General features: G+C 41.1%; 1 protein-coding gene and 2 long non-coding RNA genes across 3 annotated transcripts; all 3 read right to left on the bottom strand.

Annotated features, from left to right (window-relative positions):
* Window positions 1-9,905: 9,905 nt before the first annotated feature.
* LOC129751223 (uncharacterized) lies at window positions 9,906-10,670 on the bottom strand. Its single transcript, XR_008738652.1, has 3 exons — window positions 10,582-10,670; window positions 10,349-10,514; window positions 9,906-10,289 (listed from the first exon to the last, which is right to left on the bottom strand). It is a non-coding gene; the product is annotated as an uncharacterized LOC129751223 (long non-coding RNA).
* A 239-nt stretch (window positions 10,671-10,909) lies between these two features.
* On the bottom strand, window positions 10,910-13,654 carry LOC129752142 (uncharacterized). The gene has a single exon (XM_055747936.1). The coding sequence runs from the start codon at window positions 13,652-13,654 to the stop codon at window positions 10,910-10,912; it is 2,745 nt and encodes a 914-aa protein (XP_055603911.1).
* A 5,606-nt stretch (window positions 13,655-19,260) lies between these two features.
* LOC129751224 (uncharacterized) lies at window positions 19,261-20,231 on the bottom strand. The gene is made up of 5 exons (XR_008738653.1): window positions 19,939-20,231; window positions 19,706-19,871; window positions 19,503-19,646; window positions 19,381-19,443; window positions 19,261-19,320 (listed from the first exon to the last, which is right to left on the bottom strand). It is a non-coding gene; the product is annotated as an uncharacterized LOC129751224 (long non-coding RNA).
* Between the last annotated feature and the right edge of the window lie 3,759 nt (window positions 20,232-23,990).

Below are 23,990 nucleotides of genomic sequence, written 5' to 3'. Positions count from 1 at the left end.
AATTACACCCAGAAGTAACATTTCTAAACAATTCTAAAAAATGCGTCACTCTTAAACAAGCGAAGCATATCGAGCTCTTATCAGGAAGGATCTCCGGTCATTTGGTAAACTGGAACGTTTTGTTTTATTCTTGCCGTTGTGGTTTGCATCCGTCAGGAATGATTGCAGGATGTGGCGATAACGATGTGCAACTTCCGGTCGATTAACAATCAAGGTTGTTGCAATGAACAGCCCCTTACTCCCCTTTGAACATGCATCAACAACACTTATCAACAATTATGGATTCGCCTGGTTTGTAACTGTCAGTCGCCAAATGTGAGCAATGCGTTAATTGGTGGAAAAAACTGCCTTTGAAAAAAATGTTAGTCATCGCTTTTTCATGAATATTATTTTGTGTTTTTTTTATAAAACTTTATTGATCTTAAATTAAGCAGCAGCGTTTTAAGTTTACATTTTTCTGAGTAGGAATTGAAAGCAGTTTTATCGTGGATATACATTCGACCTCTAAACTGCCGTTCTACGCAAGATTGTCCTATCCCAAGTACCACGGATTAAGCCAACGAGCATTTGACAGTTTTATTATGGATTTATTATAGCATTTTATATGCAGCTAGTTTTATAACCGTTTTATGGTCAAGAAAAATGCTTAGATTTTTTATTATACCATTTGTTTTCAGACAGATCTGAAAACGCTAATAAAGCTTTTACTAAATATATTGTTTAAGTTGTTAAGAAAGAGTTCTGAATGCTCTAAACGTAAATTAAGAAATTTGTTCCCAGCTTTTTTTTTGCATGTTTTATAAAGGCATTGGTTTAAAGGCCGTAAAGGCAGGATTGGTTTAAAAGCCGTAATCAAATTAGATGGCAGTTCTCGATCAAGACGTCAAAACAGAACATGCTCAGGCTAGATTGCACATATTTGAATTGGAATACCCATTTTTACACATTTTTGATAAGTCATGTGAGTTGTTTTCGAGTTAAATAAAAAAAAAAATATAAAAATCTTTGAAACACTTCAAGCAACCGGAAGTGTTATGAATATTCAAGTATTGAGTGAAAAGATCCAACTAGTACATTCCGAGTTTATCAGTACGAGCGTAACGGCACGTTTTTTTATGCGGAATATTTTAAGCGTTTTTTCTCTGTGGAATCAGACTTTTGACGTAGTGGTTTCCGGTCTGCGAGTTAGTTTGAGGCCAGAAGAAGCGTAACGTAGTGAAGTTGTATGCCTCACTCTCGACTAACGGTGAAATTTCATGCAACACCATCCACCAAAACATCGTCTGAATAGTGTTGTTATTGTTTTGACTCCGGTGGCGGCAATAGACTGCTATAGTCTTTTTATCCTGCCGCTATAATCCGACCTGGAGCTCTGTATTAGAGTGCCTAACTTCAGGCGTTTAACTGCTCGAAAGTTGGTGATCTCTTCCGCCTCCCTCTAAAGGTTGACTGGCAGACTTGCACAGCGCATGTTGAAGGTCTTTTTGATTGAGAAAAAAAAACGAAACGTGGTACCTTCGCCCTTCGCGTGTTCGTTCTTTGCTGAGGGTAAAGGGCTGCACAACTCACATCGTGAGTGGGTTGATACCTCGTAGTAGTGGAACCTTAGCCTCTTGCTACTACGTGAGACACTAGGTTAAAAGGCATATCCTACAAGGACGTTATCCATTTTCGCTACCTCTTCTTACCTTTTTCCCCCGAGTTTGGTGACAGAAGAAAGATTAAATCGTAGCAAAATTCAACGCTAGCCTGATGGCTAGCGCGGAAAACCCTCCGGGGGGAGGTTCCCCACCAGATATCATTTATAGTAGATCGCTACCCGAATGGTTTGGTCCTAAAGATGACACAATAATCCTACAACTGAGTCCAACTGAAGGCAGCAATCTCCCGAAAAACCCATTCACCATAAGCAAATCTGTCCAACTCGACGGAGGAAGGATAGAGTACGCTAAAACCGAAGCAAAAGGAACCAAGTACACCATCAAGGTTTGTGGCCGAAAATTAGCTGAAAAGATTATGAAACTGGATTCCTTGATCGACGGAACTCCTATCCAAGTGACACCTCACCCGCAACTGAACTTCACTCGTTGTGTCGTTACTTGTCGAGATGTACTAGGTCTCGGCGACGAAGAACTTCTGGCAGAGTTGAAATATCAAAATGTGACGAGTGTTCGAAGAATAACGAGAAAAGTACAAAAAGAAACAGTTAAAACTGCTTCCCTTGTACTTACGGTTGCAGGCATTGAAAAACCTGAGGATATTTATTTTGGCCTCCTTCGAATCCCAACACGTCCGTATTACCCATCACCTATGCTCTGCTTCAAATGCCTAAACTACGGTCATACTAAATTGAGGTGCGAAGGAAATGAAAAGTGTCAAAACTGCTCCCAGGAACACGAAGGAGATTGCCAAAACCCTACATTCTGCCTCCATTGTAAAAGAGACCACTCTGCACTGAACCGACAATGCCCTAAATACTTAGTGGAAGATCAAATTTGCAAGATGCAAATAGATCTAAAAATTTCATTTCCCGAAGCACGACGACTGTACGAATCCAAGCAAAAACAACCCTCATATGCGGAAATTAGCTCACCAAAATCACCCCTACAAGAACTCCATAAAAAAGACCAGGTAATTCAACAGCTGCGGAAAGAAATAGAAGAATTAAAGACAACCTGCAAAACCCTTCAATCAAATTTTCAAAAGGCAAAAACATGGATACAAAGGTCCCAGAGCCTTGAAAGAAACCGTTCACAAAGCCAGGAAAATGATTCGTCAACGAAATCCATCAAAATTGTTGTTGAACCACCAAAACCCGGAAACCCAACAAAAGACATCTACGCACAACAATCAAATCGAAAAAGCCGCTCCTTGGCACCAACGGAAACCCAAGTCAATCGTTCCGTGACCCCAGTCAAGAGGATCCAAAGTGACCCCCAAAAACAAACACAGCCCCCACAGAAGAAACAAGCCACGATCAAACCCAGCTTAGAATCTGATAGCGCAATGAACATCGCATCTGAAACAGTAATCTCCGAAAGCCAGGATATGTTTTCCCAAAACTAAATCATCAAAATGGCCCTTCCCCAACCAACTTTTATTACCGACCAAACAACAACATCTTCAGAAGTATCACTTCTACACAGCCCTAGTTCGGTGCCAGCCGCAAATCTGGTTGTTCCAAGTCCTGGATCACCCGGGTCGCTTGCTGGCACCAGACACCTGTGTATTTCACAGGCAAGTACCCCACCGAATATCCAACCCGAACATATTTCCGATGCACCATACCTTTCAGCACCCACGCAATCAACCACCAATCAATGGACTGGCAGTAACACACCGTTATCAACACGTCACCGCAGCAACAGTACCACAACACCCAGAAACCGAGCCTCAACCTGCGAAGAATCCCTTAGAACATCATCAGAAGTATCACTTCTACACAGCCCTAGTTCGGTGCCAGCCGCAAATCTGGTTGTTCCAAGTCCTGGTTCACCCGGGGCGCTTGCTGGCACCAGACACCTGTGTATTTCACAGGCAAGTACACCAACGCATATCCAACCCGAACACATTTCCGATGCACCGTACCTTTCAGCACCCACGCAATCAATCTCCAATCGATGGACCGGCAGTAACACATCGTTACTCACACGTCGTCACAGCAACAGCACCACACCCAGAAATAGAACCCCAACCAGCGAAGAAACCTTGGTCCTCCAATGGAACGTATGCGCCGCCAACCCACGCAGAGCCGAATTACAACAACTCATCAGCCGGTACGATCCCGTAGTTATAGCCATTCAAGAGCTTCGCACACTAAACCTTAACGGGTATGTAAAAAACAATCGCTGGTTTTCAACTCCTAGCGCATTTCCCTACACTTCGAGTGCTGGCCTTGGAATCCGAAATGGTATCCCGGCATCCCAAGTTAGCCTTAACACATCCCTGCCTGCCTTTCTGCGCTGTTACCATAGAAGCACCCATAAAAGTTACGATCTTATCCACTTACCTTCCGAATAACGAGTCTCTCGAGTCCTTAAAAACTGAATTCGAGAATGTCCTCGATTCTTTATCTCATCCTCTTCTGATTGTTGAAGATTTCAACGCTCACAATGCCATATGGGGTGGTGAACGTACTGGCCGTCGCGGACGATTCATAGAACAACTTGCTGCCGAAAATGTGCTTATCATCTTAAATTCATTCGAACATACTTACTTCCATCTTCCTAATGGTACAACCAGTGCAATAGACCTATCCATGGCTTCCGTGTCAATTTGCAATCGCCTTTCATGGCAAGTGGAAAATGACCTTTCCGGCAGTGATCATTTCCCGATACGAGTAACAATTAACACATCACCAAAAAAGTTAACCAAACGCCCACGCTGGCTCGAAAATCAAGCTGACTGGCAGCTTTTCGAAAATGTCTTACTAGAAAAACTTTCCCACAACACGACACCGAACCTTGCTAAAATAACAGAAGCAATAGTTAAAGCAGCCGAAGCCAGCATCCCCCGTACAAGTGGCAACTGCTGCCATAAATCAGTACCTTGGTGGAATAGAGAAGTACAAGAACTTATAAAAGATCGAAGACGAAAGTTAAGACGCCTAAGAATCCTTCCAGCAGACGACCAAAAACGCGCCAACGCTTTAAAAGAGTTCCAAGTATCTCGCAATGCGGCACTTCGTGGGATAGCGGAGGCGAAAAAAACGAGTTGGGAAAATTTTGTCGCCACTTTTACATCCGACACCCCCACAACAGTTATGTGGCAGAATTTCAATAGATTCTTTGGGAAACGAAAATCGCCCCGAATAGTACTCGAAACCCTACACGGAATAACAGAGGACCACCAAAAAGTTGCAGAAAGTCTTGGAGACCATTTTCAGTCAATGTCCAATCAACCCCAACTACCATTTCCACCGCCACCACGTACCAGCCGGAAAAAAGAAAAGGAAATATCCGAGCTGAAAAGAAAATTCTCTATACAGGAGTTTTTTTACGCGACGAAATCCAAAAAAGGCAACTCTGTTGGACCAGATAGCGTAAGTAACGAAATGATACGACGACTACCCATTGCAACCAAAACGCAACTCCTCGACTGTTTTAACGAGCTGTGGGAGAATGGAACTTTTTTGCCCTCTTGGAAAGAAGCCATAGTAATACCCCTGGCAAAACCTGGGAAAGATCCTAAAAAAGCTAAAATCCACAGACCAATATAACTAACAAGTTGTATTGGTAAAACTATGGAACGCATGGTAAACCGAAGACTTGTTCAGTGGATCGAAGACCGAAATCTATGGAGCCACAACCAATACGCGTTCAGAAAAGGAAGGGGTGTAGAGCAATATTTAACAGAACTGGAGGCTGCTTTAGACAATCCCTTCGAAAAAAAGCAACACTCTGAGTTGGCCCTACTAGATCTCAGCAAAGCATATGATACTGCTCAAAAAGCACCCATTCTCGCTACTTTAGCTAGATGGGGAATTAGTGGAAATCCATATAATTTCCTCCAAGACTTCCTAACAAACAGATCGTTCAAAGTACTGGTCGGTGGAACTTTATCCCAATTGAAATCCATAGAAAATGGAGTTCCGCAAGGATCAGTTCTTGCTGTAACACTATTCTTAATTGCCATGGAACCGTTATTCGAAAGAATCCCCCGTGGAGTGCAAACATTCGTTTATGCTGACGACATAGTGTTACTTGTATCAGGAGCACAAGTGAAAAGTGTTAGAAAAAAATTGCAGAATGCTGTGACAAAAGTGATCGAATGGGCTGACGGGATAAATTTCACAATTTCTTCGGAAAAGTCTAGCATACTTATAACCTGTAGAACAATATTCCTCCAGTATTCGATATTGAACAATATTCCTCAAGAAGAAGTCCAATTGGCGGTTTCCGATTAGATTTAAAATTCTGTAAATCACTGAAAATTAAATGAAAACCTTTCAAACCTGTGTATTATTGATAATCGCTTAAAACCCTATCTTGAAATCCAAGATGGTGGCTTCCGCTGAACTTAAATGCTGTAAATGACTGAAAACCGCATGAAACCCCCGCAGCCTGGTTATTGGCTAAACGAGTAGAAGTCAAATTTCTCTTTCTGAAGCCATCTGGAAATCAAAGATGGTGGCTTCCACTGAGCTTGAAAATGCTGTCAATCTCTGATAATCGAATGAAATTTAAATGAGATTTTCGACCATTTACAGCATTTTAAAGATCAGTGGAAGTCACCATCTAGGGTGGCGTCAGATAGCGAAATTTGACTTCTACTCGTTTAGCCCTTTCACTCAATATCCGTATTGTGGGGTTCCATTTGATTTTTAGTCGTTTGCAGCATTTTAGAGTTAATCGAGAGCCGCCATTTTGGATTCCATGGTGGCGTCATAGAGGGAAATTAGCCTTCTTCTAGCTTAGCCCTTTAACTCAATACCCATGTGGGAGTTTAATGTAATTTTCAGTTATAAACAGCGTTTTAAACTTAAACGAAAGCCGTCATATTGGATCTCAAGATGGCGGCAGATAACGGTATTCGACTTCTTTTAGTTTAGCCTTTTACCCACTTCCCATATCATGGGATTTTCAGTTTTTGACAGCTTTTAAATTTAAGAGGAAGCTGCCATCGTGGATTTCAAGATGGCATCAGAGAGCGAAATTCGACTTCTACTCGCTCAGCCCTTTAAACAAATACCCATATTGTGGGACTTTCATGTGTTCTTTTGTCATTAACAGCATTTTAGAGTTAATCGAGAGCCGTCATCTTGGATTTCAAGATTGCGAAATTTGATTTCTGCTTGTTTAGCCTTTTTATTATGGGGCTTTCATGCGATTTTGAGTAATTCACAGCATTTTTTAAAAAAAAAAGGTAAAATTTTAGATTTTATATGGCTCTCATAAACCCGTTATAAAACTAATAAGCCTTTTGTCTGGCCATAATAAAGCTATTAAGCATTGAATTGGGTATTTCGAAAATGTTTGCGCAATCATTATGTCATTGATATCAATTATACTTATTGAAAATGTTTTGTGCGGAATATTTTCAATAGAATTTTTTTCCCATTAAAATGAATATTTCATTAATGTGACCTTATTTTAAAGATTTGACGAGGCGGAAGATGCTCATTATATGGTTAAAACTCTTCCTTTTTTGTTATTTATTCTACACAATCATATCTCAATAATGCAATTTACTATTCATCAACCATCATTATTGCTGCAAAAAAAACTTAATAAAAAACTCGGAGAACTAACGGAAAATCTTCAAAACAGACATTTTAAAAGGCAAAAAAACATTAACATGAGAAAGCTATGCGTAGAAACGTAGAAAGTAAAATCAAATTGAAATAAAAATCGGATTTGAAAATTTCTTTTTGAACTTAAGACTTTAAATTGAGCTGAGAGGTGAGTAGGAATGTGAAGATGAGTTTCGTGAACTGACGTTGAACACAATTTTGTCAATTTCGTCAATTTTGTCAATTTCGTCAATTTTGTCAATTTTGTCAATTTTGTCAATTTTGTCAATTTTGTCAATTTTGTCAATTTTGTCAATTTTGTCAATTTTGTCAATTTTGTCAATTTTGTCAATTTTGTCAATTTTGTCAATTTTGTCAATTTTGTCAATTTTGTCAATTTTGTCAATTTTGTCAATTTTGTCAATTTTGTCAACTTTGTCAACTTTGTCAATTTTGTCAATCTTATCAATTTTGTCAATTTTGTCAATTTTGTCAATTTTGTCAATTTTGTCAATTTAGTCAATTTTGTCAATTTTGTCAATTTTGTCAATTTTGTCAATTGTGTCAATTTTGTCAATTTTGTCAATTTTGTCAATTTTGTCAATTTTGTCAATTTTGTCAATTTTGTCAATTTTGTCAATTTTGTCAATTTTGTCAATTTTGTCAATTTTGTCAATTTTGTCAATTTTGTCAATTTTGTCAATTTTGTCAATTTTGACAATTCTGTCAATTTTGTCAATTTTGTCAATTTTGTCAATTTTGTCAATTTTGTCAATTTTGTCAATTTTGTCAATTTTGTCAATTTTGTCAATTTTGTCAATTTTGTCAATTTTGTCAATTTTGTCAATTTTGTCAATTTTGTCAATTTTGTCAATTTTGTCAATTTTGTCAATTTTGTCAATTTTGTCAATTTTGTCAATTTTGTCAATTTTGTCAATTTTGTCAATTTTGTCAATTTTGTCAATTTTGTCAATTTTGTCAATTTTGTCAATTTTGTCAATTTTGTCAATTTTGTCAATTTTGTCAATTTTGTCAATTTTGTCAATTTTGTCAATTTTGTCAATTTTGTCAATTTTGTCAATTTTGTCAATTTTGTCAATTTTGTCAATTTTGTCAATTTTGTCAATTTTGTCAATTTTGTCAATTTTGTCAATTTTGTCAATTTTGTCAATTTTGTCAATTTTGTCAATTTTGTCAATTTTGTCAATTTTGTCAATTTTGTCAATTTTGTAAATTTTGTCAATTTTGTCAATTTTGTCAATTTTGTCAACTTTGTCAACTTTGTCAATTTTGTCAATCTTATCAATTTTGTCAATTTTGTCAATTTTGTCAATTTTGTCAATTTTGTCAATTTTGTCAATTTTGTCAATTTTGTCAATTTTGTCAATTTTGTCAATTTTGTCAATTTTGTCAATTTTGTCAATTGTGTCAATTTTGTCAATTTTGTCAATTTTGTCAATTTTGTCAATTTTGTCAATTTTGTCAATTTTGTCAATTTTGTCAATTTTGTCAATTTTGTCAATTTTGTCAATTTTGTCAATTTTGTCAATTTTGTCAATTTTGTCAATTTTGTCAATTTTGTCAATTTTGTCAATTTTGTCAATTTTGTCAATTTTGTCAATTTTGTCAATTTTGTCAATTTTGTCAATTTTGACAATTCTGTCAATTTTGTCAATTTTGTCAATTTTGTCAATTTTGTCAATTTTGTCAATTTTGTCAATTTTTTCAATTTTGTCAATTTTGTCAATTTTGTCAATTTTGTCAATTTTGTCAATTTTGTCAATTTTGTCAATTTTGTCAATTTTGTCAATTTTGTCAATTTTGTCAATTTTGTCAATTTTGTCAATTTTGTCAATTTTGTCAATTTTGTCAATTTTGTCAATTTTGTCAATTTTGTCAATTTTGTCAATTTTGTCAATTTTGTCAATTTTGTCAATTTTGTCAATTTTGTCAATTTTGTCAATTTTGTCAATTTTGTCAATTTTGTCAATTTTGTCAATTTTGTCAATTTTGTCAACTTTGTCAACTTTGTCAATTTTGTCAATCTTATCAATTTTGTCAATTTTGTCAATTTGTCAATTTTGTCAATTTTGTCAATTTTGTCAATTGTGTCAATTTTGTCAATTTTGTCAATTTTGTCAATTTTGTCAATTTTGTCAATTTTGTCAATTTTGTCAATTTTGTCAATTTTGTCAATTTTGTCAATTTTGTCAATTTTGTCAATTTTGTCAATTTTGTCAATTTTGTCAATTTTGTCAATTTTGACAATTCTGTCAATTTTGTCAATTTTGTCAATTTTGTCAATTTTGTCAATTTTGTCAATTTTGTCAATTTTGTCAATTTTGTCAATTTTGTCAATTTTGTCAATTTTGTCAATTTTGTCAATTTTGTTAATTTTGTCAATTTTGTCAATTTTGTCAATTTTGTCAATTTTGTCAATTTTGTCAATTTTGTCAATTTTGTCAATTTTGTCAATTTTGTCAATTTTGTCAATTTTGTCAATTTTGTCAATTTTGTCAATTTTGTCAATTTTGTCAATTTTGTCAATTTTGTCAATTTTGTCAATTTTGTCAATTTTGTCAATTTTGTCAACTTTGTCAACTTTGTCAATTTTGTCAATCTTATCAATTTTGTCAATTTTGTCAATTTTGTCAATTTTGTCAATGTTCCGAGTTGTATGTAGGGGAGGAGGGGAAAAGGACACCGGTCTTGATAGCAAAGCAGCTTCAAGCTGTAATTTATTGAGTTTTGGTTAGATGACATAATTTTAGTTTTATAGTAATTTGACTTACAAAATCAGTGTTTCGAGTCGATTTCCCTACAACCGGAACGATTCTAGGCAAAGCTGACCAAGGCTGCTAATGAAAGAAAGCGTTAGCATGAACCGTTTTTGCATGCAGCGGGAATTGCTAACCTGATAGTGTTACACGGCTTGATAGAGCAAAGTTCTCGGAACTTGGCTGGAGGAGCCGGAACTATTCACGAGCTGTTACTCGGACGCGGCTTGAGAAGGCTAAGTTCGATAAACTTGGCTGGATGAGCCGAAACGATTCACGAGCTGCTGAGAAGGATAAAGGTTAGCATGATCGTTTAGCATGTAGCGACATTCTATTTAACCTGTTACTCGGATGCGGCTTGAGAAGGCTAAGTTCTATGAACTAGGCTGGAAGAGCCGGAACAATAGTCGAGCTAGAAAGCGCTGGATGGAACACGTTGTTGTTTAGCACAGTACTATGCTCTACACTGGGCCGGATGAATCCGAAAAGGTCTCACTGAAAACTAGCTAGTGATGTGTAGAAAAATTGAGGTTAGCACAACACAACATTTCGTGTAGGGCAGGATTCACAAACCTGTTTACGTGCCACTGTCTGGTTATCGTTCGTTTGTTTCACTGCACTTGGTTCGGCAATAGTTTTAGCTTAGGTTAGGTAGTTTTTTTTCAATTGTAGTTTAAATAGGTAGATATAGTTTTAATCACGAAGAATAGAAATAAAGCTATCTGTTTGACTCTTCTTGAATGGGTGGTGTAAGTTTTTTCCCGGAACTCGTAGCTGTCAAACGGGAAAGCGTCGCGGCTGGCCGCTGAACTGCAGTTTAGTATTTGGCGTCGAAAATGTCGCGCCGCTTCAAAGTTGGCAGTGCTCCCAGTTGCCAACAGCCTCCCCCCCGTAACACTGGTCAGGATGATCCCGGGTTACCCTTAGTCGCAACTTCAAATACAGCTAACTTTGAGACCTCACCCCCAACGTCAAGTACAGCTAGCTTGGAGACCGATTGCCTAGTGAGCCCCCTATGAGTTTGAACAATCGCCTTTCTTACACGCCCATCTTGCCCTGGATTTACCTCATTAACACGTCCGCGGACCCAACCATTTCTTCTAGCCTCATCCACAATGATCACCAAGTCTCCTACGCAAATCGGTCGAGTTTCACTCTGCCATTGTCGCCGAGTCAAATCCGGCAAGTATTCACGAATCCATCGACGCCAGAAAGTGTCCGCTTGAGTTTGTATTTGGTGCCAAGTATTTTTCAGCGCCAATTTTTCGTCTACCTGCTCCACAGTCGGCTGCTTGATACCGTTGGAGCTTCCGATTAACAGATGGTTAGGAGTAAGAGCTTCTTGTTCCGCTGCCTCAATCGGGAGGTACGTAAGCGGTCTGGAATTCACTATTCCTTCAGCCTCGACTGCTAGAGTCCACAGACCCTCATCGCTCAGTTTTCGACACGCGCTCACGCTCGTCTCCATCGCCTTCTTCACCGAACGAACCATGCGCTCCCAAGCGCCGCCCATGTGTGGTGTGCCGGGTGGTATAAACACCCATTTCGTTGCAGTATTGGTGAACGTAGATGCCAGCCCTTCTTCGATGTTGGACACTTGTTGCTGCAGCACGTTATCGGCTCCCCGGAAGTTGGTGCCGTTGTCTGAATAGAATTCTAGTGGTGATCCTCGCCTACCAACAAACCTCCGAACCGCCATAATACACGACTCCGTACTTAGGTTGAATACTACTTCGACGTGGACAGCGCGCACTGTTAAACAGGTGAAGAGCGCGATCCAGCGTTTAACCGAGCTCCTACCCACTTTAACCTGGAGTGGACCAAACAAATCCAACCCAACGAAAGTGAATGGTCGTGTGCACGTTGCTAACCTCGCCGCTGGTAAAGGAGCCATCCTTGGAATTTGAGGTCGAGCGTTGTTGATTTTACAGTACTGACAACGCTTCACGATCTGCTTCACACGGGATCGTATTTGTGGGATATGGTAAACCTGACGTAATTCGTTCACCACGGTCTCGAAATTAGCGTGATGGAACTTACGGTGATAAAAATCGATGATCAAATCGCTGACACGGTGTTGTTTCGCGAGAATCACTGGATACTTGATGCAGTTGTCCACATTAACCGCCGCTCCAATCCGCCCGTCGACTCGCAGAACTTGGTGCTCGTCCAGGTAAGGTGACAACTTATACAGTTTGCTGCCTTTTCCTACGGTGACCTGTTTCTTATTCGGCTCGCTGATTTGTGCCAGTAGTTGGTGAACTTCGTCTGGAAAAGCTTCTCGTTGAACCATTCGGAAAAGGTAATCTTCGGCAAGCCTCAACTCGGATTGCGTGGGATACAAACTACTGATCTTGCAACGTGTTTTCTTGCAGTTGTTGAAATATCGGAATACGTAGGCCATTGCTCTGGTCAGTCTCTCCCACTTAGAAAATCTGGATACATCAACCAGCGGATCTGGAATTTCTAGGCTTTGATGGACCCCACACATTTTTTGTTCTTCTACAGTTGGTTGTATTGACTTGGGACGCGGCCACTCTGCCTCTTCCTCTTTCAAGAATTCCGGTCCGTTGAACCATGGACCATCCACATCCAGTTGGCCACCTTGTCCCCATTTTGTGGCCAGGTCAGCAACGTTCATCTTCGTTGAGATCCATCGCCAATCAGCGATAGAAGTGGTAGATAATATTTCAGATACTCGACATGCCACAAACGACGAATATCTTCGATGGTCCGAGCGTATCCAGGCTAGTACTGTACTCGAATCCGACCAAAATACCGTACGATGTATTTGCAATGTATGGCCTTCTTTAATAAACGTTTCTAGTCGCGCAGCTAATACAGCAGCTTGGAGTTCAAGCCGGGGAATCGACCAATGTCGTAGAGGAGCTACCTTCGTCTTTGACGCAACTAAAGTGCACTTATATTCCTTGCTATTGATGGAAATACGAAAATACGCTACGGCTGCGTAAGCATCTTCGCTTGCATCGGCAAATATATGCAGTTCAAGATTATTGTAGAGTGTTTCAGTAGCATCTAGATAGTAGCATCTTGGAACCTGGAGGTCTGCTATAAGTGGGAACTGATCTATCCATCTTGTCCATTTTTCGAATACTTGGTCGTTGATTTCTTCATCCCATTGAGTACCGGCTCTCCAAATATCTTGGAGAAGTATTTTGCCTTGAACGACAAAGGCCGCTAGAAGACCGAGAGGGTCGAATACACTCATTAAGCACTTCAGTACTTGTCGTTTCGTTGGCCGCATTCTGTTTGAAATAATGTCGTTTATTTGTGGCTGAAAGTTGGTGGAATATGCCAGAGTATCTTCATTGGGAAGCCAGTGCATTCCAAGAACCCTCTCGATGATGCCGTGCTGTGTGTTTAGTTCTTTGGGATTAGGATCTGTTGCCTCTCCAAGTCCTTGGAGTATTTTCACGCTATTGGATCTCCAACCACGAATGTTGAAGCCTCCTCGCGCGTGAATGGCCTTGACTTCTCGAGCAACTCGTTGAGCTTCTTCCTCTGTCCCAAAGCTATCGACGTAGTCGTCCACGTAATGGCAGTCGATGATTCCTTCAACAGCTCGAGGATAGACATCCGCAAACTCTCGTGCGCAGAGGTGCAAAGAGATCCCTACATGTAGCATGCAGCGCACGACTTTTAGCCGACTCTAACAGCCCGCCGTCAGCCACGAAAGAATCGTCTAGCAAAGTTGCAAACTGATTCTTTCTGCCTTATGTGCAGAACGTCGAACGTGTCTGCAAGTAAAAGTCAGCCGCGCGGTAAAATCCCTTGACTGCACGTTCCGAAAATTACAAACGATTCTCCGAAGTTAGGAACAGTTGCAAACTTGCAAGCCCGAAGATAAAATCCCTTGAGCCGAACAGAAAGAATCATTTCCGAAGATAGCTACAGTCTGCAAGTTGCTTGCATGCAGCGGGATGGTGCGATGTACGTTTTCAAACTTGCAAGTTACAGAACGGTGGACCCGTTCTTGTGTGGTTGGATTCGTTCCACTAACCTAAGACCGACCGAACCGAATCCATGGAGGATGAAAGTGATAGGCCGAGGTGCCGTCGACTATCCATTCAGTTGCCGTTCAGCCATCGAAGCGTGCGCGCGTAGCGTATGTACATGGCTATCCGCATAACGCGCGGCATGCCGTACAACAAGAGCAAGGACATGATGGAGTTGTTGTTGTTGGTGCCTTCGTGTTCGTTTCGTTTTCTTCTAAGACGGATTCGAAAGGAAGTGGTGCCCAACTGTTAATTTAGTTTTCAATTATCATACCAGGGTGATTGATATAAATCATCAAAGCTAATACAAGCAAATTAGTTTTGATTATAACTTTGTCATCTTACAAGTTATTTATGAACACAAAGTTGTTAAATAAAACTGATCCAAACTATGTTGAAAAATCATCTATGATGTTTTAAAACAGTGCTGCGTTAAAATTCTTTGAAGTTTCGACACGAAAACTTCTTTGAAGTTACGTCCCGAAAATTCAATCGATTTTCCGAAGGCAGGATCACTTGATTAGTAGGATCACAGATTAAATTGTGTAAATTTCAAATTTAGAATTCAGTTTCATTTGCTTAGACATGTATAAGAATCACGTCATCTTTACCAAGTAATCTTGGGAGTCATGTCTTCTTCTGTGGTCTGCAACACTCATTTGGTTTTTTACAGAAAGTTTGTACAGCTCAGTTCAAAACTCAATAGAAATTCAGTGCTTGTTCGTCGTCATTCCAACCTTGAACTCAAAAACTCCACACTCTGTTTGATTCAAATCTTCTATCAATGTTTTATAACTGGTTTTGAATGATTTTGGCGTACTGAACTCGAATATTTGGTGAGATTTTGTCTATCGCATCCAGTTTTACTGATAAGGCTTTTAAAAAACAGTTCTATGATAAATCAATCATTGACTATATATTATGTTTTACTTCTTTGCTGAAGACTGTAAAGCGTTTTAAGTTATACTTTGAAAAATATCTATGATTCATTTCCATCAGAATTTCGTTTCAACAGAAGGAAAAAACCAACAAAATTTCTTTGACTTCAAAGCCAAAATTACTTGCAATCTTCGTAGAAACTTTAATTTTAAAAATCTTACTCTACAGTTGTATATATTTCAGATATTACGAAACTGCTTATAAAAAGCTGGACGTTTCACGGTTAAACATATCACGCTTTCGACAATAAAATTTGGGCACCACTTCCTTTCGAATCCGTCTTAGAAGGAAACGAAACGAGCACGAAGGCACCAACAACAACTCCATCATGTCCTTACTTTTGTAGTACGGCGCGCCGAGCGTTATGCTGATAGCCATGTACATACGCTACGCGCGCACGCTTCGATGGCTGAACGGCAACTGAATTGATGGTCGGTGGCGGTGGTTCTTCGGCCTATCACTTTCTTCCTCCGTGGATTCGGTTCGGTCGGTCTTAGCTTAGGTTAGTGGAACGAATCCATCCGCACAAGAACGAGTCCACCGTTCTGTAACTTGCAACTTGCAAGTTTGCAAACGTACATCGCCGCGCTGCAAGTCTGCAAGCAAGCAACTTGCAGACTGTAGCTATCTTCGGAAATGATTCTTTCTGTTCGGCTCAAGGGATTTTATCTTCGGGCTTGCAAGTTTGCAACTGTTCCTAACTTCGGAGAATCGTTTGTAATTTTCGGAACGTGCAGTCATCGCGCGGTTGGCTTTTACTTGCAGACACGTTCGACGTTCTGCACGTAAGGGGAAAAGAATCAGTTTGCAACTTTGCAAGATGATTCTTTCGTGGCTGACGTCGGGCTGTAAGAATCGGCACTGCATGTAGCGTAAAGGGATCTCTTTGCACCTCTGCTCGTGCGTTCTTATTCTTTATGAATTGAGCAGATGCTGGGGAGCAAGTTGAACCGAAAGTGGCCACCTGCATAACAAAAACGTCGAAAACTTTATTTGGATTGGTCCGCCAGAGAAAACGCTGAGCTTGCTGATCTTCGGGACGAATACGGATTTGGTGGAACATCTCGGATATATCACCAGAGACTGCCACAGCATATTGTCGGAAACGGAAGAGGACCCAGGGTAGTGTTGTTAGTTGATCTGGCCCTTTCAAAAGCATGCTGTTCAACGAGACACCTTTAACCGTAGCAGCTGCGTCCCACACCATGCGAATCTTCTCCGGCTTTTTGGGGTTTACTACAACGCCGAGTGGTAGGTACCAGGTTTTCCGAGGATCTGAGTTTCTGATTTCACCTTCGGTGGCGAGACGGGCATATCCTTTCATCTGGTATTCTTCTATTTGCTTAGTAACGTTTTCCATCATCTTTGGGTTTCGTTTAAGCTTACGTTCTAAACACTCGAAACGTTTTTCAGCCATAAAACGGCTGTCAGGAAACTCATAATAATCGGACTTCCAAAGTAAGGCAGTTTGGAATCTATCACCTTGGCGACTTGTGTGCTCTTCAAGGATTCTCTTGGCCCGTTTATCGTTCTCAGATTCTAGAATGGCTGTCCCGGTTATCCCCACGTCTTCTAAAGCAAAATAGTTCCGAACAGCAGTGTGCAATGCATCATCACCAGAGCAACTACAACGGTGCACGTACAAAGATGTATCTTGATATCCTGTTCCTCCGTAGACACACCATCCCAACCTTGTTTTAGTAGCTATTGGGTCTTGCGGCTGACCTTCTTTTGTACGAAGCGGAACGGTCAAATGAAGGTTGTTAACCCCTATCAAAACACGAGGAATTGCATTCCTGTAGCTCGCTATCGGAAGTCCTCGTAGATGCCGAAATGAAGCCGACAATGTACCAAAGTCTAGTGTTTGTGGGGTAAGAGCTAATTCTTTGACTGTGCGAGTATCTTGTAGTTTATGATGCCGTTGATCGGTTCCGGATATCTGAAGCTCAATCACCTTGGAGCCATGTTCCGTTCTCGTCTTATTGCCCGTCCATTTCAAACAGAGTGTTCGTGGTTGTCCTTGCAAACCGAGTTCATCAACCAGTTTTTCTTCGATAAGCGTGAGTGATGAACCATCATCCAGGAAAGCGAAAGTGTCAATTTTCAGATTTCCCTTACCGTGTAATGTGACCGGCACAAAGCGAAGCAGGCAAACTTGAGGAAAACTTCGATGCACGTGGATGTCGGCGGGCGGACTGGGTTCGAAAGCGGATGGTCCACGACCATTGGAGTTGGACTGATGATCGTTTGAACGTACTGAAGATTCGCCTGCATTATTCTGCATCTGCTGACCCCCGATGGAATGGAGAAGAGGGTGGTGGCGGACTGTACAACCATTAACATTGCAATATCCACTCAAACGACAAGGTCGGTGGCCGTGGAAATTCAGGCAATTGCGGCATAGTCTTTCTTGCTCCACGACTCGCCTGCGTCCTTCAAGGGTGAGCGCTTTGAATTCGTCGCATTCCTTCAGTTGGTGGTTCCGGCTGCACATGCTACATCTCCTCTCTCTGTGGTTACTGGCTGGGTGACTGCTCTCGGTATGCGCGTGTAAAGCTCCTCGCTTTGGCCGAGTCCGTTCCTCAAACCGACTGGGTACAACACATATTTTCGAAGAAGTAACTTTGCTTGCTCGTTTCATTAACATTTTCATAAATTCACCAAATTCTTTTAAGCTCACTTCACTGTTGTCGTCTGTATATGCTGACCACTGCATTTGGTAATCGACCGGCAAACGGTTCACTAACGCGGCGAGCAATGATGGATTTGACAGATGGGCGTTTTGATCAGATGCTTCCAGATGAGCGCAGTAATTTTGAACGGCTGTGCCGTATTCTATCAGGGATTCTAATTTTTCAGCTTTGGGGGCAGGAATATTCCAAAGTTTTTGTAAAAGGCCATTAATTATCAGGTCAGGTCGGCCAAAACGAAAGCGTAGCGTGTCAATTATCTCAGGCACTAAATCGGGCAGAAGTAAGCTGCTTCGCACCGATTCAAGTGCTACTCCTTTGAGGCAACGTTGAAGACGAGTCAAATTTTCAACCGGGTTGTAGCCACAGGCTAAAGTGGAGGTAGTATAATGGCTAATAAATACTGGCCAATCTTCCGGGTCCCCTGAAAAGATAGGGAGATCCCGGGCGATAACCTGACGTGCTGCTAGTTGAGATGGGGTAGGCGAAAAACTATTCATATGTTGGGTGATATTTGCGTACTCGCTTGGGGGGCAATGTCCCAACTGTGATATCAGGGACTCATGGGGCTCATTACATTGATCGGAATTTAGGCGAAGAGAATTAGGAACGGTCTTACCTTGACGTTGGTTTCTTTTATACTTGTCTTGAGGGGGGTGAGGCACAGGCGCACGGTCCTGGGATGGCGCACGTGGAATTGGTGTAACCTGCTCGCCATGGGGAAAGAAACCGGCTGGATTTCGATGATATTGTTGTTCGGGAGCTCCTACCGTGGCTATCTTATCGGCAAATTGGACTGCTGACCTTCTCTTTCCACCATGGTTGTCGGTTGACAACTGCTGCATCCGTTGACCCAAGTTGGCTTCCGAAACAGCGGGAAAAATTTGGGTAGATGCTGAATCCGGAACGACCAACCAGGTCGGTAGATGAGTATCACTGATGCTCCGACCACTGGTTGTGGGGAAAGTTGAACCAGCGATAGGTTGGTTTGAACTAGTCGGAGGTGTGTTAGAAGTTGGACCGTTCAGCTGGCCTGTAGGGACCGTCGGAAAAGTTGCATCATTGGTTGGAGCACGTTCGGGAGTTACAACGACATCGGATATGCTTTCCAACCAATCAGTCGTAAGCTGACGACTAATCCTCCTGCTCACCCGGCTCTGAGTGTTGTTCGTTTCATCCACATCGTTGACGGTGGATTGCAAAAGTTTGTACTTCGCATCGACCAGTCGTTTCTGGGCTTCGATTGCTTCCAAGCGGATCTGTAGAGCCTTAAGCTCTAAGTTACGGTTTTCCTCCAATTGCTCCAGCTGTAGCTGAACCTTTCGGGAACGTTTACTGGAAGCGGTCGCACTGCTGTGAATGCTGAGCGCTGGCTGGCATTTTGGACAGGACCAAGGGCGGGACTCAATGGATGGTGTAACTCCTGCACAGGTTAGATGGTACCAATCATCGCATACGTCGCACTGCACCATGTTCCCTGCCGAATCAGGAAGATTACACGCCACGCAGTTGGAAACTCCATCATTGGGTGTCGCTGGAGATGGTGCATCGTCGTTCGCAGTTGCCATCTCCCGCGATGGATGGTGATTTTCTTGAAGAATGTTCCGAGTTGTATGTAGGGGAGGAGGGGAAAAGGACACCGGTCTTGATAGCAAAGCAGCTTCAAGCTGTATTTATTGAGTTTTGGTTAGATGACATAATTTTAGTTTTATAGTAATTTGACTTACAAAATCAGTGTTTCGAGTCGATTTCCCTACAACCGGAACGATTCTAGGCAAAGCTGACCAAGGCTGCTAATGAAAGAAAGCGTTAGCATGAACCGTTTTTGCATGCAGCGGGAATTGCTAACCTGATAGTGTTACACGGCTTGATAGAGCAAAGTTCTCGGAACTTGGCTGGAGGAGCCGGAACTATTCACGAGCTGTTACTCGGACGCGGCTTGAGAAGGCTAAGTTCGATAAACTTGGCTGGATGAGCCGAAACGATTCACGAGCTGCTGAGAAGGATAAAGGTTAGCATGATCGTTTAGCATGTAGCGACATTCTATTTAACCTGTTACTCGGATGCGGCTTGAGAAGGCTAAGTTCTATGAACTAGGCTGGAAGAGCCGGAACAATAGTCGAGCTAGAAAGCGCTGGATGGAACACGTTGTTGTTTAGCACAGTACTATGCTCTACACTGGGCCGGATGAATCCGAAAAGGTCTCACTGAAAACTAGCTAGTGATGTGTAGAAAAATTGAGGTTAGCACAACACAACATTTCGTGTAGGGCAGGATTCACAAACCTGTTTACGTGCCACTGTCTGGTTATCGTTCGTTTGTTTCACTGCACTTGGTTCGGCAATAGTTTTAGCTTAGGTTAGGTAGTTTTTTTCAATTGTAGTTTAAATAGGTAGATATAGTTTTAATCACGAAGAATAGAAATAAAGCTATCTGTTTGACTCTTCTTGAATGGGTGGTGTAAGTTTTTTCCCGGAACTCGTAGCTGTCAAACGGGAAAGCGTCGCGGCTGGCCGCTGAACTGCAGTTTAGTATTTGGCGTCGAAAATGTCGCGCCGCTTCAAAGTTGGCAGTGCTCCCAGTTGCCAACAGTCAATTTTGTCAATTTTGTCAATTTTGTCAATTTTGTCAATTTTGTCAATTTTGTCAATTTTGTCAATTTTGTCAATTTTGTCAATTGTGTCAATTTTGTCATTTTTGTCAATTTTGTCAATTTTGTCAATTTTGTCAATTTTGTCAATTTTGTCAATTTTGTCAATTTAGTCAATTTTGTCAATTTTGTCAATTTTGTCAATTTTGTCAATTTTGACAATTCTGTCAATTTTGTCAATTTTGTCAATTTTGTCAATTTTGTCAATTTTGTCAATTTTGTCAATTTTGTCAATTTTGTCAATTTTGTCAATTTTGTCAATTTTGTCAATTTTGTCAATTTTGTCAATTTTGTCAATTTTGTCAATTTTGTCAATTTTGTCAATTTTGTCAATTTTGTCAATTTTGTCAATTTTGTCAATTTTGTCAATTTTGTCAATTTTGTCAATTTTGTCAATTTTGTCAATTTTGTCAATTTTGTCAATTTTGTCAATTTTGTTAATTTTGTCAATTTTGTCAATTTTGTCAATTTTGTCAATTTTGTCAATTTTGTCAATTTTGTCAATTTTGTCAATTTTGTCAATTTTGTCAATTTTGTCAATTTTGTCAATTTTGTCAATTTTGTCAATTTTGTCAATTTTGTCAATTTTGTCAATTTTGTCGATTTTGTCAATTTTTTCAACAATATTCATATCTATTTGGTAATATTTTGATAACAATATACAATGCGCCGTATTCATATTACATAATCACATACATTCTTTATTGAAAATCTTCCTTCAAATCGCTGACAAAAGCCTCAAATTGACCCTCGTACCAGAAGAAACAATAGGCAGGGTCATTTCCCGAACGTGTCATTCTCCACAAAGCATCTAATCCCACCCATTCAAGAGGTTGACTCGGATATCCTGGACTGTTCCATTTAAGATGGTGGTAACAAGTAGGTGCAATTTCGACCCGCAAAAAAGAATCCATCTTAAGGATGCTTCACTGAATTGTCACCTTTGGCTCGGAAGGAAAATGAAACGGAAGCACCGAGAGGGGTGAATCAGATGGCGAAAATCCCTCCAGAGATGGTTTTCTAAAGTACGGACTATCGCCACATCATGGGCCGCCCTTCAGGGTTCCACTTTTTTTTGCTGGTTTATCCATCATCTTTCAAACATCCACCCGTTGCTTGACGTTTTCCGTCCTGTTTTTGTTTTTTTCTCGATGGGTTAAAATCCCCATCGCTCAAGTGGTGTAGATTATGCTTGTGGGCGAAAAGGCTCGTGAGTTTGCACTTAGAACTATGGTTTTGGTATTGAAAACATTAATTAATTGTGGAATTTGAAATTTTTTCGTCTTTTATGAAACTAAATTCTTAAATGTTCAAGACAGAAAACAGCACAATCATGTAGGAAAATTGGGATTTTTTTTTCAAATTTTTTGCCACTATGATACCACTTCAAGGAAGTTTTCCAGAGCTTCACGTGTAGGATCGAAATCACTTAGCATGTACCCTCAAGTGGCTTATGGCTTAGCTGCATTTGGATGCTTCTTTTTTGTTAGGAAATATCGTGATATAAGATGTATAGGAACCCTACGTTCTATGCCGATGAAAATTTGCTAGAAAGGGTAGGTAAGTCTTTTGAGAAATCATAGAATTCCATCACGTTCGAGATCTTTTGACTCATTTTTTCTCTACTGTCGGGATAATTTTCATCATTTACCAGGCATGCTCTTTGGTTTTCCGGTCGAGAAAAATTGCACATGCTCTTAGAAAAAGGGGTTCCATTGTTTTTAGCTTCAGGTTTTCGACATTCATTGAATTTCTTGGAGCGCACCAGCATTATGGCTGTTGATGATGATGGCAAATTTGATGATGTGAAAGTGGGATTTTTTTTTCGTTTTTGAGAATGCGAAAAACATCAGCAATTCTTCTTATTACCAAAGTTTTTGAACATACTGTTGGTTCCTTATGTGGTTTTTTAGCGATCACGGTTCTAAAACATTAAACATTAAAACATATGTATGTTTTTTCAAATTTATTAAAATTTACATAGAAAAAGTTTGAAACTAAACAAAACAAAAAACAAACGTCTAACGTCCACCTCTCACGTCTCACGTCTCACGTCTCACGTCTCACGTCTCTCGTCTCATGTCTCACGTTTCACATCTCACGTCTCACGTCTTACGTCTCACGTCTAACGTCTCACGTCTCACGTCTCACGTCTCACGTCTCACGTCTCACGTCTCACGTCTCACGTCTAACGTCTCACGTCTCACGTCTCCCGTCTCGCGTGTCACGTCTCACGTCTCACGTCTCACGTCTCACGTCTCACGTCTCACGTCTCACGTCTCACGTCTCACGTCTCACGTCTCACGTCTCACGTCTCACGTCTCACGTCTCACGTCTCACGTCTCACGTCTCACGTCTCACGTCTCACGTCTCATGTCTCACGTTTCACATCTCACGTCTCACGTCTTACGTCTCACGTCTCACGTCTCACGTCTCACGTCTCACGTTTCACGTCTCATGTCTCACGTCTCACGTCTCACGTCTCACGTCTCACGTCTCACGTCTCTCGTCTCATGTCTCACGTTTCACATCTCACGTCTCACGTCTTACGTCTCACGTCTAACGTCTCACGTCTCACGTCTCACGTCTCACGTCTCACGTCTCACGTCTCACGTCTCACGTCTCACGTCTCACGTCTCACGTCTCACGTCTAACGTCTAACGTCTCACGTCTCACGTCTCCCGTCTCGCGTGTCACGTCTCACGTCTCACGTCTCACGTCTCACGTCTCACGTCTCACGTCTCACGTCTCACGTCTCACGTCTCACGTCTCACGTCTCACGTCTCACGTCTCACGTCTCACGTCTCACGTCTCACGTCTCACGTCTCACGTCTCACGTCTCACGTCTCACGTCTCACGTCTCACGTCTCACGTCTCACGTCTCACGTCTCACGTCTCACGTCTCACGTCTCACGTCTCACGTCTCACGTCTCACGTCTCACGTCTCCCGTCTCACGTCTCACGTTTCACGTCTCACGTCTCACGTCTCACGTCTCACGTCTCACGTCTCACGTCTCACGTCTCACGTCTCACGTCTCACGTCTCACGTCTCACGTCTCACGTCTCACGTCTCACGTCTCACGTCTCACGTCTTACATCTAACATTCAACAAAAAAATCATTGGTGTATTGAATTTTCGCTATATAAACACACTTCATTCATAATTTTATATTGGAAGTTGCCTTATAAATTTGTACTGAAAAAAATTCTCAACAATTTCTTCAATGTATTCTATATAGTTGAAAACTTTCTGAGCTGAATCACGCAATGGCATTTTCCATATCCGTGCGATTTAATGTCTTGCTATTTCCGGCCGAGTCCCTACGAATGCAAATAGACACTCGATTTCCCGCTTTTCTTGGCATGATAAGAAAGTTTTGATGTTTTCTTCAGTTCTAAATAGAAATAAAACAAAAACAAACGGCACCAACTGTCAAACTTGGAAAAAAAACTTAGCTAAACTTTTCTTCCAAAGCCCAGGAAAATCGATAGCGAAAACATTCGTTCGGTCGGAGCACGCGTTCCCGAGAATCGGTAAGAGATTGTTGACGTGGCCGCCCCAAATCAGGTCAGGTCAATTGTATGCAGGAATTCTACGCTTGTTCAGAAATGCCATTCCCTTGGCACAACTTGTGTGGAACTAGACGGCCAGTTCTGGTTCCGGAAGAATCAGAAAAAACACAAATC

This window comes from Uranotaenia lowii, chromosome 3 (assembly GCF_029784155.1).
Source record: "Uranotaenia lowii strain MFRU-FL chromosome 3, ASM2978415v1, whole genome shotgun sequence".
In the NCBI taxonomy this organism is placed as follows: Eukaryota; Metazoa; Arthropoda; class Insecta; order Diptera; family Culicidae; genus Uranotaenia; species Uranotaenia lowii.
This window is presented reverse-complemented; position numbering and strand designations above follow the sequence as displayed.